General features: G+C 48.6%; 3 protein-coding genes across 3 annotated transcripts; all 3 read left to right on the forward strand.

The window, feature by feature from the left end:
* Positions 1 to 2695: 2695 nt before the first annotated feature.
* On the forward strand, positions 2696 to 9557 carry LOC139834977 (uncharacterized). Its single transcript, XM_071824916.1, has 5 exons — positions 2696 to 2729; positions 5228 to 5614; positions 5686 to 5950; positions 8864 to 9182; positions 9546 to 9557. The coding sequence occupies exons 1-5, from the start codon at positions 2696 to 2698 to the stop codon at positions 9555 to 9557; spliced, it is 1017 nt and encodes a 338-aa protein (XP_071681017.1).
* Positions 9558 to 9719: 162 nt separating this feature from the next.
* On the forward strand, positions 9720 to 12752 carry LOC127327754 (uncharacterized). The gene is made up of 2 exons (XM_051354545.2): positions 9720 to 10466; positions 11737 to 12752. Exons 1-2 carry the CDS (start codon positions 10156 to 10158, stop codon positions 12611 to 12613), a joined length of 1188 nt encoding a protein of 395 aa, XP_051210505.1. The 5' UTR covers positions 9720 to 10155; the 3' UTR covers positions 12614 to 12752.
* An 11661-nt stretch (positions 12753 to 24413) lies between these two features.
* Positions 24414 to 25759, forward strand: LOC139834978 (uncharacterized). The gene is made up of 2 exons (XM_071824917.1): positions 24414 to 24486; positions 24942 to 25759. The coding sequence occupies exons 1-2, from the start codon at positions 24414 to 24416 to the stop codon at positions 25757 to 25759; spliced, it is 891 nt and encodes a 296-aa protein (XP_071681018.1).
* The last annotated feature ends 1018 nt before the right edge of the window (positions 25760 to 26777 follow it).

Genomic DNA, 26777 nt, shown 5'->3' on the forward strand with positions numbered 1-26777 from the left:
GATAGCGCCTCTCCCTGCCTACGTCCACAAGTAAGTTCTGAGCATCGCTAAGTTTAAGATTGTTCATCATGGTTCGGCTAACCGACACAATTATTTTCTGCAGGTACAATAGGAAGGGTACTAGCCACTCCTCGACATGGTGGCTTCAGCGCGTTGGCTCGTATGTTGCTGAGTGGGATGGCGCGAGAACACACGTCTGGCCGAACGATGAGCAGTTTGACCCACAGGAGTTTGACGCATATCTGCAGAGGTACACTGCAGCCACGCGAGTGCGCCTCATCCAGCCGACTGATCCAGCTGAGGCGCCACCTGCGTCTATGCACGATATGTACCCGATTCAGTCCACAGCCGGTAGTCGACAGTATGCGGTACGTATAACTTTCTATTCCACCATCATACTTGTCTTTTATCTATTGGGTTCTACGATTTATATGCTACCATCATTTTTCAGGGTCAGCTGACTGCAGACTTACAGGATGAAGTCGCTCGGTACACACGTCAAGTGTCCAGTGCGCCTCTTCTGCAGCGTGACCAACATGTGTCATGGTTGAGACGACTCGAGGACAAGCTACGCGGGATCTACTCGGCTATCACGTGCAGCCGTAGTTCCGACGTCGTTCAGCACCACCTCCTTCCACCGCGACCCTCCACACAGCAGCAGCGACGGCCACATCTCACACCGACCGTGACACCCAGACCACCGCCTCCTGGCCGGGCAGGAGGTTCGTCGTGGCAGCAGCACACTCCTTCCGTCGACGACTATCAGTACCAGCAACACGGATCACGGCCTCGTCTCACGCCGACGGCGACACCCAGACCACCACCTCCTGACCAGGCAGGAGGTTCGTCGTGGCAGCAGCATCACACTCCTTCCTTCGACGACTTGCAGTACTATCAGCAGCAAGCTGCTTTCGACCAGTGGCAGCAGCAGCAAGCCCCTTTCATGGGAGGAGCAGGATACACACAGGGTATGTAGTATTCTATATATTGTGTTCCATATAAACTATACTCCACTTAGTTTGACATCACTTATGTTTCGTGGCACAGGATACACGCAGCACACTGCGTCCAATCCTTCATGGGGAGCTAGTGATCAGGATCCTGAGCACATGGAGTATTACAGCACGCAGCAGAACTATGTCGGTATGCAGACTCCTCCACCAGAGCCCACACAGGAGACACAGTACGACCCCGAGTCCGGTTCCTGGATCCCTGCTCGCATAACCAGGGCTCCGGACAGGTTCGGTTGGACACCCCGTGCTACGCCGCCCCCACGAAACCCCAGACGCCGTCCATAATCTCAGATATTTATGTATCTATGTATCAGATATTTATGTATGCATTATGTATCAGACTTTTATGTATGAACTATGTATCAGTACTGTCCTAACCCTAAGCGTGTCTTGCGAATGAAGAAAATAAACCCATACAATTAATCGGGTTGTGGCATGCCAATTGGTTTGTAGCAGGCCAGTTGGGCAGTAGCAGGCCAGTTGGTCAGCTATCGGCCAGTTGGTCAGCTATCGACCAACAGGCCGACCGAGTCACACTTTTGGAAAAATTTGAAAACGCGCGCTATTCGTAGAATTAAATAAAAAATTCGTATTATTTAAAAAAAATTCGCCATTCTCAAAAGGTATACACTCACCCGATCGAGTGAAAAGCAGTTACTGTAACTACCCGTTAAGAAAAAAAATCTTATTCTGTCACACACACACACACTACTTTACTCAGTAGCTGAATACCTCTGCGAAGAAGTTTCGTACATATAGAACTTTGCATCGTTACCTTTTTAACATGAGTTGTCTTTTTTTTTCCAACCAGCTAGTACTAATGGCATGAAACATCCATCATATCATGAGGCCAGATTCAGTAGAAGATACAATCTTTCTACAACAACAGCAAAAAAGTGTTAAACTTCTCAGGTAGCGAACATCCAAAGAGCACAACATAAAAAGTGCTTCCTTCTTCACTAATTCATAGAAAAAAGCTCAACTTAGCTTATAAAAGTAGACTCATGAACCTGTTCATAGAAAGTTATTGAGAAAATCAAGAATGGACAAAAATATTGAAAAATATCAATTACATCACTTGACATATGTGCAGAACTCTTGCTAGGATACTGGACAAAAATATCAAGAAATATATCCACAATTCGACAGAACAAATTATTCTAGTATTGGTAGTTCCTATGGCATGAAGACTTGATGACCATTCCATCATAGCTGATACATCTCTATCTGAGACTCCCACAGTAACTCTTAAGGGAAACATATAAGCTCAACAGACCGATGGCTATTGTTCCCAATACAAGAACTTCTAGTAGGTTATGTTTTTGTTGTTTAATACTACAATACAAACTCTCAGCAGACAAGAAACACATATCACCAAATATTATAAACGAAGCCGAGCTTGTGTGAACTATATCGCTTGACTCAAAACTTGATTGGATTCATAACTTCTGATCCCAAACAAAGCACAAAGGTAACATCAGAGACTGAAAGTGACTAACCACACTCCGAAGAGCTTTAGCCATACCTAAATACCAAAAATATATATCAGATACAAACATAATAGTTAGTCGACAACAAACATAAGCAAGTCAACAACATTTTGATATATACTCTGATTATCTTATCAAGTGAGCCAGAGCAGGGCCTTGTTGTTGAGATAGAAAATAAAATCACCTGACGCCATGGCAAATGCAAAGCCATTCCAGAGTTTAAGACGTACTTTTTCGTCACCGAGATCAAATACACTTAAATAAGTAATAAAACTGAGGCAATATTGGAGGAACAATCCAGTACATCCTAATCTCTCAGACAACCTGCCAGTTTTTCAATTGGAGCTTAACTATATCTCATTGTTGTCATCTGGTCGATACACTTTTGTCAGTCTTGCACAACAACTTGATAATACTTGTAAAAATTTGGGTAAGGGTGCACTTTAGCAAACTCAGTGGCGACCACACTGCCAAGGTGACTGGCCTTTCCCATGACATCTCCAATGCCCTTCGTTGAATCTTTCTACCAAAGTGTTCGTCATTGTTGTGCTTACTACTTGCTTCGCCCTCTGGAATTTAAGTTGCCTCTGATCTGGAACATTAAACTACCAAGTCTTGATATAGTGTTGAGTGACCATTAAACTCAAGTGCAAATTGCTAATCGAAAGAACAGAGTTCAGGAACAGTGCCTAGCATACTCAATTTCAGATAACAATTAGACACTCTTGTCTCTAACGAATTGAATCATTTCACCATGGGAATGAACAGTGCACAATTTGTTTTAGAGGAGATATTTGGATAGGAAATACCTAACATGGCCCGAGTAAATCAACAGGTTTGGTCGGTCCAAACAGTGACTTGAAGGCGGCGGCCTTCAGGACGTGTTGTTCGCCGGGAATTGGGCGGCAGCATGGAGATGTTGCCTCCTACGTACATCCTCCACGGCGGAATCGAGGCGTCAAACTGTTGTATCGCGTGCGTGGCGGTGTTGAGCGGCTGCCCTGGCCAAATCAGTTCAGGGCGTTAACATTGTTGATGAGAGGAATCGCGAGCACCTGGGATCTGGGAGGAGCGGCAGCGGCCGCTGCGTTTTGGACGTCCCGTCCCTCGGGGTTTGGGATCTGTGGTGTGTGCGTGTTAGCGATCAGGGCCATGGCGAGTGGCGAGTCTGACTTTTTTTTACATCAATAATTCAATATATGTGACTTTATTTGATAACAAGGAAAGTAAATATTTGATTTGATAGCTTTAGGAAATAAGACCAACGGGATTTTCTTATTTGATTTGATTTGATTGTAAGCTGAATTAGCGGAGCATTGGAATAAGACCGTGATTGATTGAGATCATAATTCCCTTGAGCATTTGGAATGTCTGAGATTTTTTCCGGAGAAAGGAAATATATCTTTCCTAATTAATTAATAGCGTGATTGATTATACCATGATTGCTACGAAATTAGATCCGACGAAACGGAGACCGTGAGATTATATTGGATAGTCCGGATGCTTTTAATGATGACCACCAAAGTGCGTTGAGTGTCAAACGACCAACTCCCATTTAATAGTAAAGATTTGCCCTAAAAGGCATAGAACTCCGAACATGATAGCCCTGTTTGTGAATGGTTTTTCAAAATAATTGCCGTATCCTAATTCCGAATTTTGGAGTGGTTACTAGGAAACATAAAATGACTCCATGCGGCTCGGCGGGATTTTCTGACTTCGTTTAAATTTCCATTTGGTCAAAACGGGAACCCGAGGACATATAAAAAAGTGTTTGAATTATTTCTATGTTAACATTGTACTTTACATGATTCAAATATGCATCATTTTGACATAAACAGACAGAGGATGTTTTTCTGTACATTTTGATACCTTATACGCATTTTTCTGACATCATATGAATTAGTTATGATTTTTACAAAGTAGAAAAATTTGAAAAATCACCGAGGGTGGTCGTCGGCGTAGCCCTGTCTGCGCCTAGTGCCAAAGATATGCCGAGGGCTGCCCTCGGTGTAGACCTCGATACGCCGAGGGTTGGAAGGGAAGGCTGGCCTGATCGGCGACTGCCCCGATTTTTGATCGTCAGCGTATAAAAGGCCTTCGGCGTATCGCACCATTCGATCTGCAAGTCCAAGTTGCTGACAGACTACACAACACGTGGTAAAAAATAAATATAATTGCAGGATAAGGAGCTTAGTCCAAGGACTCCACTAATTAGTCAAGTTGGCTCACGCTCACGCTCTCCACGACACACCACACCACCACCCCGGAGTGGCACAATTTGCATTACCTTTCTTTTCTAACCTAAATAAACCCAGCATACTGCTTTCGTGCGGTATGCCGTGCCGGATTGAGAAGTTGAGTGCATTGTTGTGTTACGAATAGTACCCCCGCTTCGTGTTAAAAAAAGTAGTACCCCTATTTCTAAACATAAAATGTTTTAGAAGTTCAGACTCCCAAATCGGCTTATATTTAGGAACAGAGGATGTAGAAGCTACCGGTATGTCGTTAATGGATTGCGCACAGTAGAGATCGATGAGAAAAATGTCAACGTCGACATATGCGTCGTCCAAATAAAGAAGAAAACATAAAAGATGAGTCAGTTGTTGCTAGGGAGAAAGGTGGTCGCATTAGAAATTACGTGGGAGATTAGCGCATCTCCAGCCGCGTCCCCCAAAGCGCCCCCCAAACGGATTTAGGGCGGGCCGGACAAAAAATGCGTTTCAGCCGCGTCCCCCAAAGCCCATTTTTGTCCGGCGCGGCCCGATACGGTGTCCGGCGCCCCGAGCCCGTCCCCGTCCCACAGGGGACGCACTGGGGACGCCGGACACACCGAAAAGCGAGGCGGGCTCCCACATGTCGGCGACTATTTGCATAAACCGTTGGTTCGCGCCTCTTTTCTCGTCGCTCCTTCGTTCCCGCGCCTCCCACCCCACCGCCGCCGCTGGATTTCCCGGCCGGTTGGGCGTCTGATCTCTGCTGAGAGTCGGCACCGTTGTCGCGGCTGGGGCTCCTGCCGGTCGTGCCGCCGCCGCCGCGTCGCCAGCGCGTCCCAGAACGCGCCGTCAAATCCGCCCCACCTCCGCGCACAGAAGGTGCTCGACGACTTGCCAGGTAGGCGCGATTGGCCGCTGTTTGTTGCGTCGTCTGTCTCGGCGCAATTTTAACCATTGATTTTGCTTTAGCCATGGACATCGACGATGAGATGGTTGCCCTGCTGCTGGAGGATGAGCAAGCCTTCGACGACGACCTGCGGGAGCATTTGCTGATCATCGCGTCCCTCCAGGACATGCTTGACGCTGAGGCGGAGAAGAGGAAGAGGCCGCGCCGCGGAGGATCAAGGCCGGGAAGAAGGAAGTCGAAGCCCCGGCAGAGGATGGAGGGGCATGCCATGCTGCACAACGACTACTTCGCCGACGACGCAACACATGCCGACAATTTTTGGCGTCGGTACAGGATGAGCAAGGGGTTGTTCATGAATATCCTCCACGGCCCCTACTTCAAGCTCAAGCTCGACGCTGTAGGCGTTCTCGGGTTCTCGTCGATTCAGAAGTGCACCGCCGCCATGAGGATGCTTGCATACGGAGCACCTGCCGATACACAGGACGACTACCTTCGCATGAGTGAGTCTACTGCCATTGAGTGCATGTACAAGTTTTGCCGAGCTGTGGTGGGAAAGTTTGGCAAATACTATTTGAGAGGGCCAACTGAGGAAGAGACTGCAAGGATCATGGCACAAAATGCTGCTAGAGGATTTCCTGGAATGCTTGGAAGATCGATTGCATGCACTGGGCATGGAAGAACTGCCCGTTTGCTTGGCAAGGTATATACAAAGGCCGTCATGAATATTGCAGTGTGGTGCTTGAAGCTGTGATAGATTATGACATGTGGATTTGACATTCTTTCTTTGGCATGGCGGGATCACACAATGACATCAACGTGTTTTAGCAGTCTCTGGTGTTCAGCAGACTAGTGGAAGGGCATGCTCCACCATGCAACTATGAGATCAATGGCCACGAATATACCAAAGGCTATTATCTAGCCGATGGTATGTATCCAAAATGGGCCACTTTTATCAAAACAATCTCGAATCCATCAGGTCTGAAGAATTCTCACTTTGCTACGCGACAGGAGGCTTGCAGGAAGGATGTCGAGCGGGCATTTGGTGTGCTTCAAGCACAATTTGCCATTGTCCGGTACCCTGCTCTAAGCTGGTCTCACGACCAAATGTGGGAGGTGATGCAGGCTTGTGTGATCATGCACAACATGATCATCGAGGATGACCGCAAGAATCATGCTAGATCACATGTTGGTCCCTATGAGTGTGAAGGCCCTCTTGCGGAGGTTGATCATGAGTTGCCTGCAGATTTTGCTGATTTTCTCGCCATGCACGCAGAGATCCGTGATAGCAATGTGCATGAGCAACTTCAAGCTGATCTCGTTGAGCATTTGTGGAGGATCAAAGGAAAAACCGTGGCACCTTGATGTAGCATCTACCCCTATTTATTATATTTGTTTACTTGTTTTATTGTTTGTTGTAATTTAATTTGAAAACAATCCTCGCAAACATTTTTATTCATATGCTATATTTGATAAATGGTTCTGTGTTAAAAAGAAGTATTTTAAATGTTTGGGGGCAGCGTTTGGGGGACGCGGCTGGAGAGCGACGTCCCCCAAAGGCAACACGAACAAAACACGTCCCCCAAACGCTCAATCCGGCGCGGTTTGGGGACGCCTCGGCTGGAGATGCTCTTAGCACACCAAGATTAAGTCTCAACAGATTTGTTAGTACAGGTGTACGATGGCTGTTCTTGAGTGCTGAACTTGATTAGTTCTCGTCGTACCCATTTACAATGCTTTTCAGAGCTGTGATGTAGCGACGGAAATAACTGTCGACGCCGTAGGACTGAGTACGTGGCAGCAACGGAGGAGCCAGGAGGTGAGTTCGGCCACGCTATGAATATATGCCACACCGCATGTACACAAGTTTGGCGTTTGCTTCGTCCAAACCTGCCCCTCTGCTATGTCACGGAAACATGCGTCGTGGCGGCGTGGCCACGACTCCACGAGGATACATCCATGCCTAAATCGGCCAGAACGACATGATTGCGCAGCCAAACCGTTGCTTGCCAACATGGTGATCCTGATAAAAAATATCATCCAGTTAATTCGCGATTCAGGTATCACACACCGACAATATCTTAAGGAACGGGTGGTCTTCCAAGTTCTAACTCCTACCTATTCCTCTATTCCTGAGAACCAACATGATGCTGGGTGGTTAGAACGGTGGTTGTATCCCCAGCTCATCAAAGTTTAAACCCCAGGATTAATAATTGTGTGTCTCATAAAGGCGGAATATTCATTCAGTGGGAGGTGATGTTCCCGTCGACAGCGAGACGTCTATGGTGGCATCATCAATTTGAGGATTCAATCCGCCGGCTCAGTCTTCCGAAGGTGCTCATAGGGGTAGGGTGTGTGTGTGCGCGTTCATAGAGGTGAGTGTATGCACGTCTATGTGAGCGTTTGCGTTTGTACTGTGTTTCTAAAAAAAACTCCTGCCTATTTCGTTCTGGCCATCCGAATTGGTCAGTGCGGCCAGGAGGATCGGCCACACTCTAGCGGAGCAACCCAACCAAAACAGGGTTCATCCGACGTGACCCATGAGTCCACCAAAGTTAGGGAGCCCATGCGTCTGCGCGGATATGCCATGAAGGCTGACCGGCGGCAACATTCACGGCCATAAAAGCCGTCACTGACCACTGCCACGGCCTCAGCTTCTGCACCGACATTGATGTCAATGGCGCTAGGACGATGGACGTGCATTGATGGCGGGGGCTACTTAAATTGGCCCTGCGCCCGTCGATCGTCCCATTACAAACGCTCATTGACATTGCCAGAAGACAAGCGCCAACACCATTGGCAGAAACCAAGAGCCTCCGACGAAGATGCCAAATGGCTAAAGAAGACCGCCAACGACCACAAGGCGGGGTCGTCTTCTTGCACCCACCGATGCCACCGGGAGTATACGCCTCGCTGGAACCCTACGCATTTGCGGAATCCGCTGTCGCCTCCACATGCGGTAGATTTCGTTGGGCCTGAAGCCGCGGCGGCATTGGCAATCCAGTAGTGCAGCCGGGTCGCAACAGGCGCTACGTGCCCTTTCACGAGTACTAGTGGTGGTGGACGGAGGCCGACCCTTGCCGCCACCGCGATGTCTCCCTGGCGCACAAATGGATACTTAACAAGGGGAGGATCCCCGTGCCGCCAGCACGGATGGACGGGCCTGCACTCCACGACGAGATGCGCTGCCGCATCCAGTAGCTACCGCTGGTGCTTCGGTACTATCGCACGTACCCGAGCGAGGATTTTTGGTGTGCGTTCCTTCCTGGCGTGGGAGCACGAGGCGCAACGAGTGATCCGCGATGTGTGGGATTTCCAGCCCGACGAGAACTACGACGTTCTCGCCGCCGCGACCAGCGAGAATGAGGAGGATGATGAGGAGGAAAACGCCAGCCAACACTTGGAGGACGAGGCGCCTCCCGCCACTGTCAAGCTGGAGGCCCTCGTCCCCGACGACTATGACGAAGATGCAGCCACGACCACCACCATGGAGCTGTCCAAGGCGGAGGAGGAGGCCAGGTGGTCTTGGCCCGGCCTTGAGGATGTCCTGCAGGCTGCAACTGTCTGTCATGATGGTGGACCACGTCGCCTCTCTGCCACCGCCACCACCACTGCCGGCCCACGCGCCACCGCAGGCTGCGTGGGACGGCCAGATGGTGCCACCTCCCGTAGTACGTGTCCCTGGCCACTCCGCCGTAGTATGTGCTGCAGCCGCCACAACACATCCACCGGAGATCCCTGCTTGGGCGCACGACGTTCATCGACCTCGTCTCCGACGACAAAGAAGATGCCGGAAATGGGAATTAACCTTTTAAGGGGTTTTAGTTATTTTCTATGTAAATTATGATTGAATGAATGAAATATTTATCATTTTTTCGGGGTTTTGAACTTCCTTTTAATTCAGTCTTTTTCTGTATGCGGTTAGCGGGTTAAATAGTCAGTGCGGACCAAATAGATCGTGCCGCTGTGCACGCTGTCCGGACAGCCACCGAAAATCTGTTCATGAACCGACTGAAACACCATTTTGGATCGCCGTTTTGGCGTCGGCCTGCTCGAGATGCCCTAACCCATCTCTCGACAAGGTGAACAGCACTATGTGTTCCGGTGACAAGCCAAAGGTCAATTAACTCGGCCAGCTCACCCTCTCCCCTGTTCCGGTGCACCATAATCTCCCTGAGACCTCAGTACCGAGAACACCAAGCACGGCCACGTACCGGCGGTATTGATCGCCGCTCACTAGCGTCCTCGTGCGTACGTGCCCCCTGGCCGCGGCCCGCGGGACGATAGGCAGCTGTCGCCGGCCGGCCGTGGCGGCGGCGCACCTCAATAAAAGCACCACCTTTTCGTACCCTGCAGGATGTCAAAACCTCTCCACTCAAACTTTCAAGCCCAAGGTGCTCTCCACGTCCGCCGGAACCACAAAGTCACGAACCCAAGTACTACACAACCCAACCCATCTTCCGCCAGCACCCCATCGCTTCCGAGCTCGTGTACGCGCGCTCGTACGTACGTGTATATACCTCCTTGATCGATCGATGCCCACATGCGCCGGCGCTGATACATCACACAAGCCGGCGATGGCTGCGGCAGCGGGAAGCGAGGGCACGGCGATCAGGAGGGCGGTGAAGCGGCTGAGCTTCGGGGCGTCGTGGGAGGAGAAGGCGGAGGCGGCGGCCGAGGTCGGGAGGCTGGCGCGGTCCGACGAGCGCACGAAGCGGGCGCTCCCGGAGCTCGGCGTCGTGCCGCCGCTCCTGTCCATGCTCGTGGACGCAGAAGGAGAAGGAAGCACCGGCGCGCGGACGGCCGCGGCCAGGGCGCTGCTCGAGCTCGCCAGAGGAACGCACAGGTCAGTGACGACTGATTCCTACCTTAATTAGCTGCTGCTGCTGTGAGTGATCGACGGTGTATAATAAGCAGTTAGCTGTGTTCGCGTGGGTACGGAGGTGATTCATTCGGCCCAGCTTTCTTCTTCTTCCTTGTTCTTCATCAGAGTCAGTTTCAGGAGCGTCGTATAGATTGAAACCTGTGGCCTGAATACTGGCTAAGCCGCCCTTGAAAGACATCCTTGTCAGTGTCACCATGCCATGCAAAACGTCTTTTTAGAAATTTCTGAAGAATTTCTGATTTTTTTGTTAATATTCAGAAGTCTTTGGCATTAGGTGAGTCGAGCTGTGCCAACCTTTGGCTGTTCTTCTTGGATCCTCTTGGATTAGTTGACCTTGCACGAAATGTCAGCTCGTCATCCGAACTACTCTGCCATGATTCTATCGTCATTGTTCGTTAGTGTTAGGCAGGCAGGCGCGGCAGACGTGCAAGTACAATGTTCGGCAGGGGTTGCTGCAAATTGACCTTCGACGATGCTACACCCAACTCTGTCTCCTTTACTATTCCCCTTCCCCTTTTTCTCTTCTCTCTCGATGTAGAAATAATCTTGCGTATGCCTACGGAACTAGTAGTACCCACGTGCTCCGTTTAGATAAGATATTTCCATCAGAGGAAAGTGAATGACTGAATGTCATGAACTTATGATGCAGACTTGCACTGCATTTTTTCCACGTACATCGTCCAATGCGCACAACATGGCACACCAATACACCATAGATAGAAAATAACAAGGTGCACGATTATATCGCCCGTGACGACGCTGATATTGATGTGCACGATAGTGATCTTCATGTTGGGCAACTCATCTCCCACGAATCACATGAATTTTGTCATAGGTGCACCAAGACCATAATCCATGAAAAATCCATCTTCTTTTGTAATCTCCTTCATTGCCAGCACAACTTTTTGTTCTAGCAACTATGTGCTTAGGTCTGTCGATAAGATGGGCGGATGGCGCCATGATCTAATCCTGATATCTCATAGTATCTTACATGATCTCGCACGTGACACCGGACGGCTCTTTTAAGGGTTTTTGGGTTAACAAATCATCATTGGCGAGGGCGACGTCTGACGAAGTTTTCTTTCAGATTTTTTTACATTTTGAAATAGGTTTTTTTGAATAATGGGTGTATCTTTACCTATGAGCCAAAATGCATTTTCCTTGCATAATGCCATTGTGTGTTTTGTGTCATGGCTGATCCTCTGCTAACATATGCTGCTTCCTTTTTCAGAAACAAGGTGCTCATAGTAAAGGCCGGCCTGCTCAAGAAGCTGCCGCTGCTGATGGCCGATAGGGACTTGGCAACAAGCCACGACCTCGCGCTCCTCCTCCGTTCCGTCTCATCGTTGGCCAACACCGACTTCCCGCTCCCCTCCGCCGACCTCCTCCCCTTCCTCGTCGCCACCCTCAGCGGCACCACTGCAGACGTCCCGGCCGACACGAAGCTCTCATGCCTGGCCGCGCTCGGCAACCTCTCGGCCAACCTCGAGCACGTCCGTTCCGTGGCCGCTAGCGGCGCCGTGCGCGCTCTGTTCACGCTCTCCCTGGACGAGGCAACGTCGGAGGCGGCGCTGGGCGTGCTCGCGGACGTGGCGGCGGCGAGCCCGGCGGGGCGGCGGGAGATGGCGAAGGAGGAGGCGGCGGCAGGGGCGCTGGTGGAGGCCGTGGCGCGGCAGGAGAACGCGCGGTGCCAGGAGCACGCGACGTACCTGGTCATGGCGCTCGCGCACGGCGGTGGTGACGCCGGACGGGAGCTCATGCGGCGGATGCGGCGGATCGGCGCCGTGCAGGCGCTGCTCCAGGTGTCGCTGCTCGGGAGCCCGCTGGCTCAGAGCAGGGCGGCAAAGATCCTGCATTGGTTTAAGGGCGACGGGCAGGACAGGATCAGGGCGCACTCCGGCCCGCGGACTGAATCCACGACGTCGTGCCATGGCAGCCACGACGACGGGACGAAGCCTTGCCAGAACGCCGTGGACAGGATAGTGAAGCAGAGCCTCGACCGGAACATGAAGTCCATTATGCGGCGAGCCACGGCGTCGGTGGATATGACGGCACATGCCACTAAGATGTTGGTGGCGAGCTCTAGTTCCAAGAGCTTGCCTGCCTGAACTTGTATACAGAATGTCTCTTGATGGTGTAAAAATGGTTAGACATAAACTTGATGTAACCAGAAATCCAAGTCCGGAAATATCTCGCGCGTGCTCCCGTCTAGGAAGTGACCAAGTTTGAGTCCGGTCACTAGTCGTAGATTTTCTAGTGCTTCCGTTGTGTTGTGCACTTGTCCGACCTGAACTAGGAGCTCTACTTCTAGTCGGGGACTCGGGGTCGGGGGTGCATATATAAGCATGACAACCAGCCAACTGTGACGTGACTACACAATGACTAAAAAGATCCAAAGTCCGCCATTTGGATTTCAGGTATGAGTTATTTCCATATATATATATATATATAATCTGATGTACAACAAACATATTTTAGTCTTACTTTAGCAGTAACATATCTATGCGTGGCGGCCGATGGCTTAGGGCGGGTTTGATAGGTTGTATGCGATTCATGGCTCATTGTGCCAGCGAGATGGGACTCTCATCTCGTTCCGGGACTCTCATCTCGTTCCGGACGAGCTTCGGTACACAAATCGCACATCGTTTGATAGCCTGGGTTACATCGGGTGGCACCCAAGTGAAACTTTGATTGGTTGGTCGCATGGTTTTCCTAGCTTCACCTTTATGGCAACATGGTAACCTTACCTCACCTATCACAAGACCACCATGGCACCGCCGTTCACAAACTTTGGCACGTCGGCGATGGCACCACCGGTCACGCCGGTCAAAAGCATCAGCACGTCGCTAACCACGAAGACGAAGACCACCATGACACCATCCGTCACAAGCATGGGCACGTCGCCGACCACGAAGACGAAGACCACCATGGCACCGTCGGTCAGGCCGGTCACAAGTACGGGCACGTCGCCGACCACGAAGATGAAGACCACCATTGCACCGTCGGTCACGCCGGTCACAAGCACGGGCACGTCGCCGACCACGAAGATGAAGACCACCATTGCACCGTCGGTCACGCCGGTCACAAGCATCACCACCTCGCCGACCACGAAGACGAACACCGCCATGACACCATCGGTCACGCCGGTCACAAGAATCACCACATCGCCGACCACGAAGACGAGCACCACCATGACACTGTCGGTCACGCCGATCACAAGCACGACACTTCGCCGACCACGAAGATGAAGACCACCATGGCACCGTTGGTCATGCCAGTCACAAGCATCACCACGTCGCCGACCACAAAGACGAACACCACCATGACACCATCGGTCACGCCGGTCACAAGCATCACCACATCGCCGACCACGAAGACGAAGACCACCATGACACCATCGGTCACGCCGGTCACAAGCATCACCACATCACCAACCACGAAGAAGAACACCACCAAGTCTCCACCACCATGGATTATCACCTCTCACTTCTCACACATCATCACCACGGTTGAGCGTGTGCGACAAATTTGGCAAAATTTGCTCAAAAATTCAAACATGAAATTGACGATTTATGACTAACGAAACTCGAAACCGATTGTGGGAATTGATTCATATCATCGACACGCATCTTTTTCGTATATAGCTTATTTTAATTCGGGGTATGTTCGTGCTGATTTGAAGAGACGGTGTGTGGAGTAGTGTAAGGGAGAGTGAGCCTAACAACTCGTGCAACCGTTGCATCAGTGGAGCCAAGGAGACGCGAGAACGGGCCTGGTTCTGGAGAAACTGCCGATTCGGGCGTTCCTCCAGATGCAGGCAAAACAGTTAAGAACCGTGCAATGCAAAAACGCGATCGAGCCAGCCCAGGCAATCAAACGGGCCGTTTTGTGTCTCCACCTATGCAAAAAAGACTCGCTCAGCCTACCAAACGCGTCCTTAGAGTTGCAGGATGCTTTTGGTTACACTTGTGGATGCGTGCCATCACCACGTTTTGTCTAAGGTACGATTATGAGGGCAATCTACGGATCAAAGACAGAAACACTACTTCGTGTAAGCAACTCTCGTCATTCTCGCCCGTGGCGTTCTGGATGTAGCTACAACCAAGGAAACTGCTCATGTTGTTTTTATTCTTTTAAGTTGTATGTCATGCATACTAGCTTTATGTTCATCGCCCTACCTATAAATTACGGTCTCCATACACTACCTATCGTAGTCCGACGGGAGCAAATCGTCGGACCGATTCCCTACCGTCCATCTTTGCTTCATCTGATGGCTCACGAATAGCTTAATTTATCACTAAAAAAGATATTTATTTCCGCACTATGCCATCCAGGTTACCCCAAATCACGCTGCTAGTTACGGATGGCTTTGCCTTCTTCCCCAAATCACCTCTCATGTGCTGCGCCACCGAGATCGCTGCCTATGCCAACACCACTGCCGAGCTCGGCGCCTATTCTAGATCCACCGCGTCGTGCCCTCCCATCCCGTTCCCAACACCACTTCTACCTGGATCGATACCTGCGTCGGCACATGATACCTGGATCAATACCTCCGTCGTGTCAAAGCGTGGTCGGGGCCTCCCTGAGTGTCTGCGGCCGGACATTTGATTCAAGGCAGGGAATGGCTCTTCTTCCCTTGCAGCGGCCGGCCGAGGCGGCAGCTATGTCCTCTACCAGCGCGGTAGCGGATCTTCTCCTCCAAGGTGGCCACTTCTTTACCAATCTCTAAATATGCCATCCCGTTGTGCCCTTTGTTTACTGAAGTATCATGCAAATTGCTGCTAGGATTAGACTCTTCTGCAATTTTGAAGATTAAGTTTGAAGGGTAGCATTTAGTTAATAGATCGAAAATTCATACAACCTGATCTTGGAAGCAAACATCCAATTAGTTTCATTACTATATGCTTCCAATACGCTTCAGTTATGTAGTGATAGCATCAGATTTTTTCTTCAACATGCACGCTTCATACGTCTTCTGTATGTGCTTCTCATGTACAACTAGAGTGGCACTATGACCCTGCTTCTTGGTCCATGTTAATGTGTGCTTCCATGCTTTCCTAACACCATTACTGACATGCAAGATTTGTCAAATCCACTTTTAGTACATGTAAGTCTATGCTTCCATTCTAATTTATTATATTTTCAAAATACTAAAGGCCCCAAATCACAGTTTCTATGATTTTAAGTACAAGCCTGCAAGCATAGCACTTGATCCGCTGATATTAGATCCTAATTTGATATTACAAGCTTCTACTGCTAGAGTGTATCTTTTTAATTAAATGATTTTTTTTGTCAATGTTTGACTTAAGCTGATGAAAATTTGAATTGTTTTTTGGTCACAAATTTCATCACCCACATATTTGCAGCACCACGGTAATTTTCATTTATGAATTTATATGCTTTCACTCCCAAGTGTTGTCATAGAAATTCTAATTGTCACATAGATTCATTGTTTCAAAGATATGCAGTATGTGCTTAGTTGATTGGCAATACAGTTATGCTTCTAAAGTTTGTATTCCTGCTTCTTATATCTCCTACATATGCTTCCTACAAAAGATGCACTGCAGCTAGCTTCCAAAGTGGTATGCACGTAGACCAAATAGAATGCTTGAAGCCTGAAAAATTCTAGTATGTGCCAGCATATCACCTCAAGAACTCTTGTACCTTAGGACTGCAATTTGTCTATTATGTGGCTATAGTACTGAGAAAACATTCTCCTGCAAGAGAAATATTTCAGCAGTATGCTTTTATGGAAGCACTCTTTGTTAGTACCAAGAAAATAATCTCCATGCTTATTTTTCCCGGTTACATTTTCTTTTGATATATAACATTCATGTTTGTCCAAGAGAATGCCTTTTACGTGTCCATGCTGGTGAAGCATTATACACTAATGAGTGGATTTACATCCACACAAATTGGCGGTAACAACAGGATCATGAACATATTTTTTTGGTACGTGCTTCTATTGTACATAAGCTTTGCTTCATACTCTGCTGGCCATGCTTCTATTTTTCTCAAATACGTTTTCCATCTATAGCAAACAATCCCCGACACGGATGTCAGGCGTTTAGCGAAGGCACGTCATGAAGATGGAACCAGTGGACCAATATTTGTCACCCTCGTCTATGATGAGCTGGCATGGTGAAGGTTCTAGTGCAACGAACCGCGGCAAACGTGTTGGTATGGTCTGTGATGATGTAGTTGCATTATTTTGCAAGAGGCCTTCAATGGACAGGCGTGGTGCGATCTCCCCCATCGACGGCTATAGCATCAAACCGCGCCAACCTTCAACGCAAGCACGTTACTCGATTGTTCGAACAATGTAGACATATAGGGAAACACTATTCCCCTATGTTTCAAGCAAGTAACATGAACAATGTAACGTATGTATTTTCAATTATAATAGTTTTTTCACTGAAGCAAAATTTATTTGTTTATAAGAAGCAATGTACAATGACATTGGAATAAAAATATGCTTAATATAGAAGCACACTATATTGATATTTTGTTAAGCTGAAGCAAATGTAATTCCCGTGGAAGAAAATTCTTAGCAGAAACACAAATTTTTCTTGTGTTTGAAGCAAAATTTAGTTTCATGGTAAGCGAAGTGGAGTAATGTTGAAAGCATCATAAGGAAGTAAACTATGTGATAGTTTTAACTAACTGAACATAGATAAAATTTCGTTGAGCTTGAAGCAAGCTTCAATTGTGTGCGAAGCATAGTAATTTGTTGTATAAGGAAGCAAATTATATGATCGTATTAACATTGGAAAGAAATTCGCTATATAAGGAAGCATCTAACATCAGGCGTAAGGTAATTAATTAGTTTCCATAAAAACCATAATTAGTTTCACGGAAATCAGCAATTGTGAGAGGTTAGCGGGAGCAATCCACCTAAATTAGCTAATTAATTTAGTTTTGGAAACTACCGTGTAGGGTGGGCAAATGTCTTTTTTCAATGAGCCACACGGATTGGATGGAATCAATCAGACGTCGTAGCACTAGTCCGATGGGAAGCTAAAAATCGGATGCCGATCCCTAGCACTCCCCTTTTTCTATGTACAAGTCCTTGTAATTAAACTAGGTCCAACTTTGATCATCAATTTAAGCAACAAAATAGGTCCCCCAATAACTAAATATGATGAATTAAATGATGAAGATGAAGCAGCCTATGATATGGATTAACTTTCACATGATCCAGGGAAGAGGATTCCCATCTCAAGCTATGATGTAAATAACCAAGATTCAGTCGGAAGGAGTTATATTGCATTTGGACCATGTCAACCTAGAAAGAATACACTAGTAGAAAACAGGCCTTTGGTCAGGCACCTTTGGTCCCGACCATGTCCTGGGCCGGGACCCAAAGCCTGGCCACATCACCTTGTAAATGATACAGCGTACGGCACCCATAGTTTCCGGCTCGTAAAGACCCAAAGGTCCTGACTTGTCTCCCAAACCTAAAATGGGGACTTGGTTCCCATTTGTCCATCGGTTAGGTTAACCTAACCTAAAAATAGCTATAAGTGCCAGATGGCTAACCCAAGAACTCGCTCCAGGTTATTTTGGTTCGATCATGCTTTACTAAAGCTTACCTGTCACTCCTCCTTCTACGCCGCGGACGAAACGACGAGCTGCCGCCCGCATGAAGCTCGTCTCCACCGTAAACGTGGTCGAAGGTGCACCCCTAGACCATGTGTCCATGGTCCATCGGCATCCTACCAGGCCATGTCGTCGCGCCGACATCGCCTGCTCGCAAGCTCGCTCGTAGCTGAAACAGCTCTTTGTCCATCCCGCTCAGTCAGCTCGCCATGCGCGCCTCGGGCATGTCCCACTCAGGCTCGTCCGATTGAGTATGCATGTCTGCCCGCCGTCCCCAAGAGGATCGGACGCCGACGATTGTCCCCATCTTGGCCGTCGCCGAAGCCCCTCGCCTGCAGCGCCGACGCCAACCACCGTTCCCATCTCGGTCGTTGTCAGAGCCCCCAGCCTCCAGCGCTGACGCTCACTGTCCAAGCGAAGGAGGACGCCGCCAACCGTACCAAGCTCGGTCGTCGGCAACGCCCCTCACCTCCAGGCTCTAGCGTGACAGCCTCTACCCTACGTCCAAGTCGCCACCTCCACGACGCTCTGTTCCACTAAAGCATGACGCTCTATTCTACGATGCCATGTTCGAAAAGGTCGCCGCCGCCCTGCTAGTCGCGAGGACGAGGACACGAGGCCCATCACCCAGCTCGATGTTGTGTCCCAGGAAGAGGTCGTGTTCCAGGAGGCCGCCGCGTTGTCCGTTGCGAGGACGCTGCTGCCCCTCACCCAGCTCCACCCAAGGTAACCTGAAATTGGTTGCAATGGTTAAGGACGTTCTTGGGTTCGAACCATGGTTTTCTCGCTATTTGTTCTAATTTTCTTTGTATTTCTCTCTCTTTTGAATACCCATTGTTAATGTCATGGCCTCATGGGCCCGCCCATGCCTACCGGGCTAGTTCGCCACGCCGATAGTGCCTGCTCGCAAGCTCGCTCGTAGCTGAAGCAACTCTTTGTCCATCCCGCTCAGTCGGCTCGCCACACGCGCCTCGGACACGTCCTGCGCATGCTCGTCCGCTTGAGTACTCATGTCTGCCCGCCGTTTCCAAGGCGCGTTTGGTTGCCTGGACGCCCCTTGGCTCGCATCTGCCCAGCATTTTTCAGGCCGTTTGGTTCCCTGGCGCACTCGCGTTCTTGCGTAGCACGGGTTTTAAAGCACCCCTGGGACAGGCTCCGGAGGAACACCCGGTTTGACAGTTTCACTAGTAGAAAAGAGGTCTTCCATCCCAACCCATTAGTCCCCAAATACTTTGACCCGGGACTAATGGGGTCTTTAGTCCCGGTTAGTAACACCAACCGGGACTAATGGTCCGACCGGGACTAAAGGGTAGACCTTTAGTCTTACCAACCGAGACTAAAGAGGCCTGCGCCGGCCGCAGCCTGCCATACCCCTTTAGTCTCGGTTGGTGTCCCCAACCGGGACTAATGGTCCGACCGGGACTAAAGAGGCCTGCGCCGGCCGCCGCCCTGCCAGTCGTGAGGACGAGGACACGAGGCCCGTCACCCAGCTCGACGTTGTGTCCCAGGAAGAGGTCGTGTTCCAGGAGGCCGCCGCGTTGTCCGTTGCGAGGACGCTGCTGCCCCTCACCCAGCTCCACCCAAGGTAACCTGAAATTGGTTGCAATGGTTAAGGACGTTCTTGGGTTCGAACCATGGTTTTCTCGCTATTTTTTCTAATTTTCATTGTATTTCTCTCTCTTTTGAATACCCATTGTTAATGTCATGGCCTCATGGGCCTGCCCATACCTACCGGGCTAGTTCGCCGCGCCAATAGTGCCTGCTCGCAAGCTCGCTCGTAGCTGAAGCAACTCTTTGTCCATCCCGCTCAGTCGGCTCGCCACACGCGCCTCGGACACGTCCTGCGCATGCTCGTCCGCTTGAGTACTCATGTATGCCCGCCATTTCCAAGGCACGTTTGGTTGCCTGGACGCCCCTTGGCTGGCATCGGCCCAGCATTTTTTAGGCCGTTTGGTTCCCTGGACGCACTCGTGTTCTTGCATAGCACGGGTTTTAAAGCACCCCTGGGACAGGCTCCGGAGGAACACCCGGTTTGATAGTTTAACTAGTAGAAAAGAGGCCTTCCATCCCAACCCATTAGTCCCCAAATATACTTTGACCCGGGACTAATGGGGTCTTTAGTCCCGGTTAGTAACACCAACCGGAACTAATGGTCCGACCGGGACTAAAGGGTAGACCTTTAGTCTCGGTTGGGGACAAGAGGCCTGCACCGGCCGCAGCCTGCCATACCCCTTTAGTCTCGGTTGGTGTCCCCAACCGGGACTAAAGGTTTTTTCAGGTTTTTTACTCCCCACGCACCCTTCACCCCCCCCCCCCCAGTGGATCGCCTTTTTTTACTTTGTAAAATACAAAATAAAATGATAGAAAATTCAAAAAATAAAATGTTTTCAGATTCTTGTATGTTATGCAACCTACTATTCGGCGAAATTAAGAAATTTGAATTTTGACTTTTTTTGCAAAAAATGTTTGAAAAATGGTAAAACCACATTAACTTTTGCATACGACGTCGGAAAAAAACGTATAATATATCAAAATCATCGTGGGAAAAAGTTACATCCGAATTCACCACCATGACACCATCGGTCACGCCGGTCACAAGCATCACCACATCACCGACCACGAAGACGAGCACCATCATGACACTGTCGGTCACGCCGATCACAAGCACGACACTTCGCCGACCACGAAGATGAAGACCACCATGGCACCGTTGGTCACGCCAGTCACAAGCATCACCACGTCGCCGACCACGAAGACGAATACCACCATGAAACCATCGGTCACGCCGGTCACAAGCATCACCACATCGCCGACCACGAAGACGAAGACCACCATGACACCATCGGTCACGCCGGTCACAAGCATCACCACGTCACCGACCACGAAGAAGAACACCACCAAGTCTCCACCACCATGGATTATCACCTCTCACTTCTCACACATCATCACCATGGTTGAGCGTGTGCGACGAATTTGGCAAAATTTGCTCAAAAATTCATACACGAAATTGACGATTTATGACTGACGAAACTCGAAACCGACTGTGGGAATTGATTCATATCATCGACACGCATCTTTTTCGTATATCGCTTATTTTAATTCGGGGTATGTTCGTGCTGATTTGAAGAGACGGTGTGTGGAGTAGTGTAAGGGAGAGTGAGCCTAACAGCTCGTGCAACCGTTGCATCAGTGGGGCTAAGGAGACGCGAGAACGGGCCTGGCTTTGGAGAAACTGCCGATTCGGGCGTTCCTCCAGATGCAGGCAAAACAGTTAAGAACCGTGCAATGCAAAAACGTGAGCCAGCCCAGGCAATCAAACAGGCCGTTTTGTGTCTCCACCTATGCAAAAAAGACTCGCTCAGCCTACCAAACGCGCCCTTAGAGTTGCAGGATGCTTTTGGTTACACTTGTGGATGCGTGCCATCACCACGTTTTGTCTAAGGCACGATTATGAGGGCAATCTACGGACCAAAGATAGAAACACTACTTCGTGTAAGCAACTCTCGTCATTCTCGCCCGTGGCGTTCTGGATGTAGCTACAACCAAGGAAACTGCTCATATTGTTTTTATTCTTTTAAGTTGTATGTCATGCATACTAGCTTTATGTTCATCGCCCTACCTATAAATTACGGTCTCCATACACTACCTATCGTAGTACGACGGGAGCAAATCGGCGGACCGATTTCCTACCGTCCATCTTTGCTTCATCTGATGGCTCACGAATAGCTTAATTTATCACTAAAAAGATATTTATTTCCGCACTATGCCGGCCAGGTTACCCCAAATCACGTTGCTAGTTAAGGATGGCTTTGCCTTCTTCCCCAAATCACCTCTCATGTGCTGCGCCACCGAGATCGCCGCCTATGCCAACACCACCGCCGAGCTCGGTGCCTATTCTAGATCCACCGCGTCGTGCCCTCCCATCCGGTTCCTAGCACCACTTCTACCTGGATGGATACCTGCGTCGGCACATGATACCTGGATCAATACCTCCGTCGTGTCAAAGCGTGGTCGGGGCCTCCCTGAGTGCCTGCGGCCGGACATTTGATTCAATGCAGGGAATGGCTTCTTCCCTTGCAGCGGCCGGCCGAGGCGGCAGCTATGTCCTCTACCAGCGCGGAAGCGGATCTTCTCCTCCAAGGTGGCCACTTCTTTACCAATCTCTAAATATGCCATCCCGTTGTGCCCTTTGTTTAATGAAGTATCATGCAAATTGCTGCTAGGATTAGACTCTTCTGCAATTTTGAAGATTAAGTTTGAAGGGTAGCATTTAGTTAATAGATCGAAAATTCATACAACCTGATCTTGGAAGCAAACATCCAATTAGTTTCATTACTATATGCTTCCAATACGCTTCAGTTATGTAGTGATAGCATCAGATTTTTTCTTCAACATGCACGCTTCATACGTCTTCTGTATGTGCTTCTCATGTACAACTAGAGTGGCACTATGACCCTGCTTCTTGGTCCATGTTAATGTGTGCTTCCATGCTTTCCTAACACCATTACTGACATGCAAGATTTGTCAAATCCACTTTTAGTACATGTAAGTCTATGCTTCCATTCTAATTTATTATATTTTCAAAATACTAAAGGCCCCAAATCACAGTTTCTATGATTTTAAGTACAAGCCTGCAAGCATAGCACTTGATCCGCTGATATTAGATCCTAATTTGATATTACAAGCTTCTACTGCTAGAGTGTATCTTTTTAATTAAATGATTTTTTTTGTCAATGTTTGACTTAAGCTGATGAAAATTTGAATTGTTTTTTGGTCACAAATTTCATCACCCACATATCAGCAGCAGCACGGTAATTTTCATTCATAAATTTATATGCTTCCACTTCCAAGTGTTGTCATAGAAATTCTAATTGTCACATAGATTCATTGTTTCAAAGATATGCGGTATGTGCTTAGTTGATTGGCAATACAGTTATGCTTCTAAAGTTTGTATTCCTGCTTCTTATATCTCCTACATATGCTTCCTACAAAAGATGCACTGCAGCTAGCTTCCAAAGTGGTATGCACGTAGACCAAATAGAATGCTTGAAGCCTGAAAAATTCTAGTATGTGCCAGCATATCACCTCAAGAACTCTTGTACCTTAGGACTGCAATTTGTCTATTATGTGGCAATAGTACTGAGAAAACATTCTCCTGCAAGAGAAATATTTCAGCATTATGCTTTTATGGAAGCACTCTTTGTTAGTACCAAGAAAATAATCTCCATGCTTATTTGTCCCGGTTACATTTTCTTTTGATATATAACATTCATGTTTGTCCAAGAGAATGCTTTTTACGTGTCCATGCTGCTGAAGCATTATACACTAATGGGTGGATTTACATCCACACAAATTGGCGGTAACAACAGGATCATGAACATATTTTTTTGGTACGTGCTTCTATTGTACATAAGCTTTGCTTCATATTCTGCTGACCATGCTTCTATTTTTCTCAAATAAGTTTTCCTTCTATAGCAAACAATCCCCGACACGGATGTCAGGCGTTTAGCGAAGGCACGTCATGAAGATGGAACCAGTGGACCAATATTTGTCGCCCTCGTCTATGATGAGCTGGCATGGTGAAGGTTCTAGTGCAACGAACCGCGGCAAACGTGTTGGTATGGTCTGTGATGATGTAGTTGCATTATTTTGCAAGCGGCCTTCAATGGACAGGCGTGGTGCGGTCTCCCCCATCGACGGCTATAGCATCAAACCGCGCCAACCTTCAACGCAAGCACGTCACTCGATTGTTCGAACAATGTAGACATATAGGGAAACTCTATTCCCCTATGTTTGAAGCAAGTAACATGAACAATGTAACATATGTATTTTCAATTATAATAGTTTTTTCATTGAAGCGAAATTTATTTGTTTATAAGAAGCAATGTACAATGACATTGGAATCAAAATATGCTTAATATAGAAGCACACTATATTGCATAGTACGGGTTTTAAAGCACCCCTGGGACAGGCTCCGGAGGAACACCCGGTTTGACAGTTTCACTAGTAGAAAAGAGGCCTTCCATCCCAACCCATTAGTCCCCAAATACTTTGACCCCGGACTAATGTGGTCTTTAGTCCCGGTTAGTAACACCAACCGGGACTAATGGTCCGACCGGGAACCAACCGAGACTAAAGAGGCCTGCGCCGGCCGCAGCCTGCCATACCTACTATTTGGCGAAATTAAGAAATTCGAATTTTGACCTTTTTTGCACAACCGGGACTAAAGCCCCTTATGAACCGGGACTAAAGCCCCTTTTTCTACTAGTGTTTCTCCAGGGCCAGGCCCTGGCGAGACGAAAATTGACAATGCCGTTCGCGCGGGAGCTCCGCCTCGGCATGGCGGGAGAAGCCGAAATCCCAGCAGCATTGCGCTGCAAAGGTAGGGGTAACCTCACTCTTCGGTTACCCTCTCCATTAGCCCCCTCCCAAATTTTGCATTCCCCAATTTTCGCACCGGCGGCGGCGACCCAGATCTGGCAGCGCGCATCTACATTCGGTCTCCGGCATCGGACCAGGGTCCTCTTCTCTAGCCGCGGCGGAGCCTGCGCACATCTGCGGCGGCTTTCGGCCGTGTCCTTCGTCCGCCATGACGGAGGTAATGGGATACTCCTCTGCTCTACTTTAGTGTTAGATTCATGTTCGTAGAACTAGTTGGGTTCGATAAGACCGTTCGTGATGCATAGATCTTGTTTGAGTAGACCGACCAGCTCCAGCTTGTGCATCACGCCACAACACTCATCGTTTGCATACAAGCCTGGATCCTTATGGTGCACAAGAGAGCAGTTGGGCATGCTGCTTTTTCTCGTGTGACTTACGGACCTATGTTACAACGAGATCAAGAGAGGATTGCCAACTTAAACAACATCTACAACTGCAACGACGTAGAGGCTATCCAGATGCTACGGATGAGAAGAGCTCCTTTCTATGCACTTGTGAAAACGTTCAGGGGTAGAGGATTGCTGACTGATAGCATCCACACAACTGTCGAAGAACAAGTCGCAATGTTTCTTCATGTCGTCGGTCATAACCAGAGGTTCAGAGTCATCCATAACACATTCAGGCGATCCACGAAGACTATCTCTCGGTACTTCCAGCAGGTGTTGTACGCAATTGGGGAGCTCAGAGGTGAAATAATCAAGCCAGCATCAATGAACACACCAACCAAGATCAAGAACAGCTACAGGTGGTTCCCCTATTTCAGGGTGAGTACAAAATCATGTTCCTTCTGCCTATCAGATGTGTGGTACTGTCAGAAACATGACTGTGTGCTATTTTTTTTACATGATTGCATTGGGGCTATTGATGGTACTCATGTCACTGCAAAGGTACCGAGATCAATGTCTGCAGCATTCCGCGGGAGGAAGCACTACACCAGCCAGAACGTGCTAGCAGCTGTGGATTTCGATATGAGGTTCACCTACGTGCTTGCTTGGTGGGAGGGTTCAGCTCATGATGCGAGCATCCTGGCCGACAGCTTGTCAAGGCCTGATGGGTTGCAAATCCCTGACGGTAAGTTCTACCTTGGAGATGCTGGATATGCATGCCGACCTAGAATTCTACCTCCCTTCAGGAAAACAAGGTACCACCTCAACGAGTTCTCTGCGAAGCACCGACTTCTGAGAGTTGTTCAATCTCAGACACTCAAGCCTTAGAGTCACCATTGTGAGGGCCTTTGCTGCATTGAAGAACATGTTCAAGGTCCTTGACCAGAAACCGTTCCACACGTTTGACACTCAGGTAAAGCTGGTCCTTGCTTGCTGCATTCTTCACAACTAGATCCTAGGTTGGGGCAAGGATGAGTTCTTCGAAGAGCTTGTCACTTTTGATGAAGTAGAGACCGGCCATGGCGTGGAGGCAGGCGACAATGATGCCTGAAAGGTGAAGAGGCAACAGTGGGCAGACGCAATGTGTGAAGCCAGAGTCAACACCACCATCTGAAAAGAAGAAGAACCCCCCCTTTGATCCCCTGTTTTTCGAACCCCAATTTGATCCCCATATGTTGAACTACCCCGTGATGATAAACTGCTATTCGTAGTAGCTAGGGAGCATCGTGTTATGAACTACCATTCGTAATAACTAGGGCTTATTTCGTGAACTGCTATGCTTCGTAAGTTTGCAACTGTGATGAACTGTGATTTATGTGTGATGGAAGGTGAGAGCATGGTAAGGCTACTCATTGTAGAGAAGAGGTAATCTTAGGCATGCCTGGATGGTACCAAACATGTCTAATCTCATCTCCATCGAGATTTGAGCTTGGCTATAGGCAAACAAACAGAAAGTCTTTTTTGGCAAACAGACAAGGTCAAATATGCACCCACATAGTCATAAACTCTGCCATAGAGTACAACTTCTCTCCTCGCAGAGTGGCAGGAAAAAATATTTTTGTATATACTTAGAGAAAGGTATCTACTGGCTCCAGATTGATGAAATAATACAAGTCTGAATGAACTGTAGCACAATATGCATCAACTGCGAAAAAACCAAAGGGTTCGAGCTGTAGGATAACGTTGCATAGAAAACAAAAATTTTCCTACCGCGAACACGCAATCCAAGCCAAGATGCAATCTAGAAGACGGTAGCAACGAGGGGGTATCGAGTCTCACCCTTGAAGAGATTCCAAAGCCTACAAGATGAGGCTCTTGTTGCTGCGGTAGACGATCACTTGCCGCT

This window comes from Lolium perenne, chromosome 1 (genome assembly GCF_019359855.2).
Source record: "Lolium perenne isolate Kyuss_39 chromosome 1, Kyuss_2.0, whole genome shotgun sequence".
Lineage (NCBI taxonomy): Eukaryota > Viridiplantae > Streptophyta > Magnoliopsida > Poales > Poaceae > Lolium > Lolium perenne.

Bases quoted from the DNA above. Each gene is read 5' to 3' on its own strand.
- LOC139834977 (XM_071824916.1), top strand. From the start codon at position 2,696: ATGGCAAATGCAAAGCCATTCCAGAGTTTAAGAC. The intron at 5,615-5,685 runs GTAGGCGCGATT...ATTTTGCTTTAG, and splicing joins GGTGCTCGACGACTTGCCAG to CCATGGACATCGACGATGAG. The intron at 5,951-8,863 runs GTACAGGATGAG...TACCCGAGCGAG, and splicing joins GCCGACAATTTTTGGCGTCG to GATTTTTGGTGTGCGTTCCT.
- LOC127327754 (XM_051354545.2), top strand. From the start codon at position 10,156: ATGCCCACATGCGCCGGCGCTGATACATCACACAAGCCGGCGATGGCT. The intron at 10,467-11,736 runs GTCAGTGACGAC...TTCCTTTTTCAG, and splicing joins CTCGCCAGAGGAACGCACAG to AAACAAGGTGCTCATAGTAA.
- LOC139834978 (XM_071824917.1), top strand. From the start codon at position 24,414: ATGCCGTTCGCGCGGGAGCTCCGCCTCGGCATGGCGGGAGAAGCCGAA. The intron at 24,487-24,941 runs GTAGGGGTAACC...TGTTACAACGAG, and splicing joins AGCAGCATTGCGCTGCAAAG to ATCAAGAGAGGATTGCCAAC.